General features: G+C 39.8%; 1 protein-coding gene across 1 annotated transcript in view; it reads right to left on the bottom strand.

Moving 5' to 3' along the window:
• LOC132059531 (premnaspirodiene oxygenase-like) overlaps positions 1 to 469 on the bottom strand; it is a 3,358-nt gene extending 2,889 nt beyond the window's left edge. Inside the window, 1 exon segment of the mRNA XM_059452157.1 lies at positions 6 to 469. Coding sequence (XP_059308140.1) covers positions 6 to 455 — 450 coding nt within the window. The 5' untranslated portion in view covers positions 456 to 469.
• Between the last annotated feature and the right edge of the window lie 9,678 nt (positions 470 to 10,147).

The following is a 10,147-nucleotide window of genomic DNA, read 5'->3' as shown; positions in this document are numbered from 1 at the left end:
AAGACGCAAATTTTACGCATTTGTTTCCAGTAATCACCATAAGGACAAAACGCAAGGTCAGACCTGTTGTAACATACAATCTCCGGGGCCAAAAGTTTAGGCCTAGATGCGAACGCGATGTCATGAGTTTTTAGTACTTCTTTTGCCATATCAGGAGAAGTAACAACAACTGCAGAAACTTCACCAAGTTGAAGGTGCATAAGTGGTCCATATTTTTTGGCTAAATCTCTAAGGACGTGATGAGGAAGTCCACCAACCATATGAAACATACTTCCAAATAAAGGTAATTTCCATGGACCTGGAGGCAATTTTTTGGATTGGCTATTGAAGTTCTTCCATTTCCTTAGCAAAAATAGAAAAGATAGAAAAAGGAAGATGGAAGCCAAGCTGAAGAATTGCATTTTGGGAGAGTTAATAATTAGTGTGTTTGGTGATGCTTTAAAGTTGTGTTGCATATGCTATTTTATAGGCTTATGGTTTGGCGAGAAATGGGTCCGGAACTTTAAAAAAAACAAAAAAAAAAAAAAAAAAAAATTGGAACCAAACTAACCCGTTTAAAAAAAAAAAAAAAAAAAGGAACCAAAGTAGGCTTCACGCACAAAATCTGTGCGTGAAAGGGCTTCACGCATAGAATCTGTACATTTACACTTTGGTCTTTTCACGCACGATTCTATGCGCGAAGCCTCTTCCCCCCCCCACCCCCCGCCCCGACCTCAACCTTTATTCTTTGGAAATCAAACTCAAAATTAAGATTTTTTTCGTACTTTGACCGAAGATTAGTCATGTTTCAAAACACCGGAATATAAATATTTTATATAGAACTTAATATTTTTTTAGTGTACAATAATATCGGCTCATTACATCAAGTATACATATACATTTGGATCGTCGTTTTAGGGGTTGTAAAGTGCTCCGAAATACGTTTGAAAACTTGTTATATTTAGGTTTAAGTGTCATATTTTATAGGGTTTTGATTAATCTCTTTTGTTTTACTCCCAAAGCTATGAAAGTACTTTTTTGATTCAAGAAAGATAGAAAAGAAAAATTACTTCGTTTTGTATTAGGTTGTTTTTTTCTTTATGTCTTTTTTAGTTTGTTATTGTATTGTGTAATCCTCACCTTTTGAATATGCAAAAATAAATATAATATTTAAAAATAATTCATCCAATACGAGAGGTTCATAATAATTGAAAAATATTTCATTCCATTAGCAACGAAATACATCATTAAATTACAATAGACTTTAAAAAAAAAAAATTAAGTTCTAGATGCTCTTCTACTTCCAGATGTGCAGCCACCACGGGAGTTTTGCCCACATGAACGCTTATCATGCCCAAATTGCATACATGTCGAGCACTTGCGAGAGTAAGTCTTTTCGCTAACATCCATTTGATTGTAATGACGGGTTAGCTTGTTGTTATATCTCGCATTTTGCACGTCGGAGTATTTTTAAGTTGGTTGCGAAGAGTTGTGGACAAGGCTATTTTTCGACTTTGTTGTAATGCACAAAGTCGCTTATGATTTCATGGGATGGAAATGTTAAGGAAAATTTGGGGTTAAAAGTGAAATTATGAAAGTTTTATTTCATGAAAAAAATGGCCATGTGGCCTTGCATGTGACATGTGGCCATAGGCCACATGTATTAAGCATTATAAGTGGCATAAGATGACTTATTAAGTCATCTTTATTATTTTCATCTCTCGGGAATAATCTAGAAAAAAAAATTGAGAAAAAACGGGTGGAAAATAAAGGGCACATGACCGGCCATGTGCCCCTTTTGTATATATAAATATGACCAAGTCTTGCAAAAAAGGACCAATTCATCATTTGTCATCTAGAAATTTCAAGAGAAATGAAGAGAAAAAAAAGAAGGAGGATAACCGGCCAAGAGGGGCTGGCCGAACCAGCCCCTAAAGTTGATCAAGAAAAAATTATTTCTTCTAGCTTTTATACTAATTGGAAGGTCCTCGTCGACATGCAAAGGTCGTTAGATCAAGAAGAACATTCGTTAATGCGATTGGGAAGCCTAGCCGAGTGAAGGAATTCAATGGAAGAGGTAAGATTTAATCCTCCTTTACATGTTTATAGATGTTTGTACATGTTGTGTAATGTGGAAATGAATGGAGTTCATGAAAATAGGGTATGGGAGTTGTGGCCGTGTATATGTATTGTGTTGAATAAGAACGATGAATTAAATTACTTGGTGTTTGGTTGATATGGTTATGGACGTTTTGAGCATGTTGTGATGTGTTGAAATGAATAAAATTCATGAAGTTGTGTGTGATGGTGGCTGGGTCGAATGGTGGCTGCCTTGTGTGAGGGAGAAGGACTAATTTTATTTAGTATAATTTGATTGTTGTATTGTGAACTCTATGATGGAAAATGAAGTTTTAATGATCCAAGATTAAAGTTGTAATCGTGTGAGCCGTTTGGAAGTTAATATGACTACAATACGCTTTCTTGAATTCGTGGAAATAATGTTGTAAACATGCGGATTGTTGACATAGTTTATGAATTTAGGAGAAAGAAAGGTGTTGGTAACGTTCTTGTGGAATTGGAATAGTTTTGGGTGGAGTAGTACATTGTTTGAAGTATTGTGAATATTGTGCGGATTACTTGAAATATTCTTGAATCTTGATGAAATGATCTCGGATTAGTATTCGAATATGTGAATGTCGATGTTGACTTGAACGTATGTAGTTTATTGAATATAAATGGAATGTCGTCGAATTATATAGAAAGGAGTTATTAATGTTAGAATGTATTTGGAATTGATTATCGATGTTGTTATCATGTTGGTTGGTATTGTTGATAATGATTTGGCCGAGTTGAATTCTCGGGAATGTCCAATTTATAGGGGAAGTGCTGCCGAAATTTTTGTGGATAAAGTATTAATTTGGAATTGAATTCTTAAGTGTTATGGCTAATGGTTGATACCTAATGGCATGATTGTAGATCGTGAGAAGTCGAGACGTAAGTTCGGATTAGCTGGAAGCTTAAGGTATGTAAAGCTCACCTTTCTTTCTTTTGGCATGTCCTAGTTGAAAGTAAGTTATGACACGTTTCTCGAGGTAATTCTATTCTTGCAATCCGAGCATATTTATGATTCTTATTTGTTTCTCGATATTCATATTCTTAATGTAGCCAAGATATGGTTTTTATGTCATTAGTAAGATTTGGATTTCAAAAATTGCATATAAGTTGTGTTTCTAAAAGAGTGATGTTTTTAAATGACTCCGTAACTACGAACGTCCGTATCTTTCATAGAAAGGCTCGGATTGCTTCGATATGTTCGTATGTGATTCCATAATATGTAAGGTCCGTAACTTTCCGAGGCGGGCCCGAATTAAATCGATATATGACTATGATCTCTACGATATTTTGATATGCTCATGATATATGATATGTTTCCGAGTAATGTCCGAAAGTTATTTGCTATAATATTTGTCCGGATTTTCAAGATGCCTTGATATGCTTACGTTATATGATTTGTATATATATTCTGGAATATGATTAATTGATTTCAGAGCCGGTGGTGGGGCAAACCCAATGGTGGGGCAAACCCAGTGGCGAGGTAAACTCCACACTGGTTTAGGCGAATCCCACATTGGTATAGGCGAATCCCACATTGGTTTAGGCGAATCCCACACGGCAATGTCGACTACTTTATTGAGTCTCCGAAATGGTTTATGTGCGTGATTTCTCACTACTGCCGCTCAAAAGGAGCTGTAGCCACTCTTTCACCGCGTCCCGGGCCGTGGCATGTATTCGTGCACGTTTCCCGCATTGTTCACCGCGTCCCTCCATGGAGGGTCGGGCACGTATATTTACCGCGTCCCTTGCTAGCGGGGCCGGGGCACGTTATTTGATATGATGATATGGGGGAGGTGGCCAGGATGGCATATGATGATTCCCTTTTACCGCGTCCTTCCATGGCGGGCCGGGGCACGTTACATGTACATGCATATGATATGATTTTACTACCGCGTCCCTTACTAGAGGGCCGGGGCACGTTATATGTATATGTATATGTGTATACGATGATTTCATTCACCGCGTCCCTCACGAGGGGCCGGGCACGTTATATGCATATATGATGATTTTATGGAAAGGACATACATGATATATGTTTTTAAAGGCGAGTCTTATGGTTTTTTGCCGTACTTTTATTTCGGTATAATCCCGCTTGTTATATTTCATGCTTTACATATTCAAGACATATTTAAATGCTTCGACCTTTCTTCTGGGGGTGCGTTTCATGCACGCGGTACACCTGTGAGTCAAGATGTTAGTAGAAGATGTTCCAAAAGGGGATTGGCGAGCTCCATTTCCTCCGGAGTGCTGCCGAGACAGATTATCATGTTATGGTTCTACGTTCTGTGTTAGAGACTTTGCAGACAGTGTCGTGGGTATAAGATGTCGATTATGTAAGCGGCTATGTAAGCCGACGAGTTATTACGCATTGTATTATAAGCTCTATATGTTTTTTATATGTTCGCATTGTCATTGATTCGAGAAAGGCAAGCGTATTAATTTTCTTCGAAAATTTTTCATTATGTATTTATGTTACGATTTGAGAGCCAACATGATTATGAGTGTTATGTGAGTCAGCGGGTTCGCTCGGCCCTAAATAAGGGTCGGGTGCCCATCACACCCTAACCGGGATTAGGGTGTGACAAATTGGTATCGAGCGGTTCGTCTGGGGGTTGTCTCGCAAAGTCGTGTCCAGAGTCCTGTTTATGGTGTGAAGCGCGCCACATTTATAAACAGGAGGCTACGGGGCATCTAGGATGGTTACTCTTCTTTGACATCATAGATCGTGCCGTAGAGCCAAGTATAGGAAATGAGATTCCCGACACTAATCTTTGATTTCGGTAAGAATGGCGTCGACGGAAGAAAGTGACGACCGATATTGGAAGTTATAAAGTACGAAGGTAAGCAACGGTAAGAAAGATACATGTCAGGTAAGAAATAGAAGTACGACTGGAATACGAACGAAGGATCAAAGGGGAAAGTAAATAAGAAAGTGTAACAGGTGCGGTTTGAGCTGGGCCTACAAGGTATGTTCACTAATTTTGTACTGTCAATGATGTTGGGAGCCCTGTGAGGCTGTGATATGATATGATACGCATATATATATGTTGGCCCAGTGAGGCATTGGTTGCATCTCCAATATACGGGTTTGGGATAATGTACCATAAAGGAAACTCCGCCGAAATTTTCCGGTAACAAAAGTGAAAATGAAGATATAGATCAATATGTCTTGGGAAGGGCCGGGCCAATAGCAATGACAGGATTTGACTAAGTTACGAATATGGCCGACGCCGAGAAAGAAGTTAATCGCTAAATTGAGGATAAGAATAATTAGAAGGCCGATGTTGATGCGAAAAAAAAGAAGAAAAAAAGATAATAATAATTTTGGAAAGGGCTTGTTATCCTAAGAGACAATCCCAAACAGGGCTGGTAGGCCGTGACGGAGTGTTATTTAAAGTATTGACCGAATGGACAAGTCGGGACGAACTACTATGAGCTAATAGTAAAAGAAGTAATAGTACGATTAAGATAAGAGCACAAAGGAGAAATTACGACGGGTATGAATAGATAAGACAGCCTGTGAGATGTTAAGAATAAAGTGGGCCGGAAAGGATGAAGGATTAGGCAGTGTTATGGTTATATTATCGGGTTGGTTACGAATAGGATGGAATATAAATATAGCGGGGACTGTTATGGAAATAAGTAAGGCCTAGTGAGAAAGTGGCTAAAGTTATGACGTGGTCTATGTAACTGGAATATGACGGCAAGTGTGGAACGGAAGAGTGAAATATAGAACGAATAAGAAAGGTTTGTCGAGTCGCGTAGGAAAAGTTTGGAATAAGCGTTATACGATAGTGGAAACGATAGTGAGCATGAGAAAGGAAAGGGAAATTAGAAGAACGAAGTAAGAAGAGAGCGAGATAATAGTATAATAATAAACCATGACAGGTGTAATTAAGGATCCAGGTGTTGGAAGTGACGGGACGGCAAAAAGACTCCGGGATACGTAAATGACGAAGAATGAGGTAAATGAGAAGTAATTCGAGGCGATGGCCGATAGTAATAAGTAACGGTGATCGAGGTGTATTCCTCGTCATTGAGATTTGGAAGCCTAGAATCGAAAGGTAATCATATCCACGGGTGAAAAGTGAATACCGAGGGACCAAAGGAGGGTAAAATAGTAATTATGCTATAAGGGCGCTTCGAAATCCGTTAAGACTTCGACTTGCTCCAGACCACGTGACGGAGGTCATGTGGTGAGGTGGGCGCGATTATACTAGCGCTAAAACGTCGTATTTCACCGGAGTTCCAAAGTTAAGCGTGCTGGGGTGAGAGCATAATTTCGTGATGGGGTGACCCCCCCCGAGAAGTTTTCCCAAGTTCTACAAATTCACCGCAAGCAAAATGAGAGTTAGAGTGACTTAAGGACAAATTAAGAGTCCGAGGAGCAAGGCTTAAGAAGGTCGCTCGGAACGGGGCGAATTAGACCGATAAAGAGGAAAGAGGGACATCGCGGCTTTAGAATTAGGGTAAATTGGAATAGAGTTTGGAGGTATCTTGTAAGCAAGATAGTAGGGACTATATGTGTACATAGGTACGAACAGGATATCCTGTACATGGTTAGATCCCGCCGGATATATATATTCCTAATCAACGTGGCGTATATGGAAGGCACTAATCGGACGGAGTAACGAGATTCAAGTGGAAAAATATATAAAAAGTGCCAAATGTTACGAGGCAGCCGATGTTGTTTTCACTACAAGTTAAGTTTGGAAAGTGTTAGTACAACGATGGTTGGAAAAAGAAAGAAAGCGAGAGTAGACGAAGGCAAAGGAATTAAAAATGTCGGAATAAGTGTGCTATCTAATTAAGATTGGAAATACGGATTTAGGGCAAGGTAGAATTGGGCGATAGTATAAGTACACCCCTAAAGGGGGGAAGCGGGAGAGAGAGATACGAGTGTAAGACGAAGACAGTTGACGCTACAATGTCCTGGATACGAATGCTTGGGCCGCAGGTAAAGTTCTTTGCTGAGACCAAGTAAATGCGTAACGAGAAAAGTTTAGGGTCGGTAACAACAATACGATGATAATACTTTAGATGCATTAAGGAAAGATGTTAGGATGGTTGAGACAAATTACCGAGGTGGAACTAGTACTGTGGACAAACAAGGCATGGCTACGGTTGAACCAAAGACCTACACGATACCGGCCGTAAGGTAAGAGAGGCGATGACAAGTAAAACATAAGGATTAGTGAAGTTACGTTGAGGCGGTTTTTAGAATAATTTGACCCCCTTTGTACATTCAGGTAAAGATTGCAACGTCATGTGTGACGGGAAGATTGGAAACAAGATTAGACCAAGGACGATAGAAGAGTTCGGATAAAGATAAGGTAATGACACGAGACAACGTGTTGAAAATGTAACAAGATGAATAAAGAAGGATTGTAAGACGATTTAAGCAAGGGATCAGAACTAGTTGGTTACTAAAAGGAGGGTGAATTTATACGCCAACTTCCTTCAGAATTGTATCAGTCGATAGTGGTTAAAGCAGGGAATGGCCGTTAGTAGCTCAGAAACGACAGAAATCATATGACGATAATCGGTATCGACACTTAGAATTTCAGACTGGCGAATGAGTATGCTTGAAGATATTGTCCGTGAGGAACGTAATCAGGTTCGACAAGAAGGAAGAGCTTAACTTGAGATACACCGAATCTTATTACACTAATTGTAAGGCAAGAAGGTTGCGTGCTAAAGACGTAGTTCCCGTTAAGGCACCGTGGCGGGATAATAACAGAAAGAAGATGACTTGCGAATCTGAGGAGGAAATGAAAGAGAAATACGATTGGTAAATGAGATTGCCTGTTATGGTAGTAAAGGAAACCCCCCTCGAGATCCTTAAGACCCTATATGACTAGTTGAACATTCGAGGACGAATGTTCTAAAGGGGAAAGGATGTTATATCTCGCATTTTGCACGTCGGAGTATTTTTAAGTTGGTTGCGAAGAGTTGTGGACAAGGCTATTTTTCGACTTTGTTGTAATGCACAAAGTCGCTTATGATTTCATGGGATGGAAATGTTAAGGAAAATTTGGGGTTAAAAGTGAAATTATGAAAGTTTTATTTCATGAAAAAAATGGCCATGTGGCCTTGCATGTGACATGTGGGCCATAGGCCACATGTATTAAGCATATAAGTGGCATAAGATGACTTATTAAGTCATCTTTATTATTTTCATCTCTTGGGAATAATCTAGAAAAAAAAAAATTGAGAAAAATGGGTGGAAAATAAAGGGCACATAACCGGCCATGTGCCCCTTTTGTATATATATGTCACGACCCAAATCATGGATCATGCGGGCACCCACACTAACCCTCCCTGGTGGGCGAACCCTTCAGATAACTACCTTAATTTGATACCACGTTGTGAGAATAAATACCGTTATTATAAGAAATTCCAAAAATCCTGTCTAGACTCAATACAAGAGCTTCAAGAAGTTTACAATTTGAATAGTTAACGGAATCGAAATCGGATACGACTTCGTGTTGAAGGATAGAGAACAACGAGAAATCTAAGGAGAGACTGCGGGTTGCAATAGCTCACCCAAACGTCTTTGACGAATGCCTCGAAACGGTCGTGGAGACTCGAACATCACACGAAAATAATTCTACACTCCGTAAGGAGTGTAGCAAGAGTAGTATGAGCACAACACTAGGCTCGTAGGTATCATAGGCCGACAATGGTTAGTTCGCGCGTATAAACAAGAAGCAACTAACAAGTAGCGAGATAAGTAATCAAACACGAATCACACATCTAGCACAGAAAGTCTTGCATTAACGATAGTCACGGGATCTCAATATCTCGCATTATAAGCCTAGGGGAGAATTCTATAAACCTCGATTCCATCCACCTTTAAAATAAATACTCACAAACAAACAACAACTCGAATTCACAAATCAAGAATCAATCGCAGAATGAGTTGCAATGACACGAATGACCGTTCAAATGGAGTGCTGGCGCAATGCAATGTCGTCTATGCAAATGTTATGCAATGCGAGTCACCTCTCACACTCCACTCCCGTACACACATGCTATGGCAATGCCTCATAGTCATGACCCATGGGGGACCCGCGAAGTCCATGTACCACTCCGCTCCGAATATAACCTCGGATCACGAGCACACTCTCACGATCCCGCAAAGACCTCGGCATCGGACACTCCATCGTTCCGGCAAAAGAAACCTCGGGCAACAAACACTCACAATCTCCCGGCGGTAGCCTCGGGTCTGCGTCACTCTCAATCTCCGGCAGAAACCTCGGGGTCTCTCTCGTCACTCTCAATCTCCTAAAAAACCTGAGTCTCTCAATCACTCTCCTCACCATTATAACAACATAAGAGTAATATGAAAGCATGTCATGCATGATATCGATCTCAATTATATCACCAAATATAATAAACAAGTAAGTCATATTATTGCCCACGAATCATCAATATTACCCTTTCCTTTCATAAGGTGGGAGCTAAGTATGTGATAAAGATACAACTAGGTGATAATTACATCACATAGCACATAGAATATGGGATGCATGCCTCGCATGGAATCAACCTCAATAATCACCGCAATCATAGGTTCCATAGATTCATACTAGGAATTGCAATTCAATATTCAATTAGGAATAACCTCTCTTCCATATGACCAAAGGAGAGAACAAGAGAGAGAGAATTATATCAAATACATGAAATCACAATACAATGACAGCTCACATAACAATATCGTAATAATGGCGACGAGCCCACATAACATGATACAATAATGGCGACAAGCCCACATAACAAGATCTCAATAATGGCGACAAGCCCACATAACATGTCACTGGTAATACCAACCTAGATGGAATTTACCTCCACACCATGCCCGAAGGCCTATCATGCTTTCCCCGTCAATCACTACTATTTACATACGTTTCGCTAACCGAGTCTAGACATAAAAGTAAACCGTAACCCACCTCAATGCCGAACGGTGTCACGAACTTTCACGCCAAAGCTTTTTCCTTGAAGTGCTTCCGATCGGACCAGGTCTTTTGCTTATTCGTCCCCAATAGTGTACGCT

The sequence above is a fragment of the Lycium ferocissimum genome, chromosome 6, assembly GCF_029784015.1.
Source record: "Lycium ferocissimum isolate CSIRO_LF1 chromosome 6, AGI_CSIRO_Lferr_CH_V1, whole genome shotgun sequence".
NCBI lineage: Eukaryota > Viridiplantae > Streptophyta > Magnoliopsida > Solanales > Solanaceae > Lycium > Lycium ferocissimum.
Note: the sequence above shows the minus strand (reverse complement) of the source record. Positions and strands in the feature narration are given on the sequence as shown.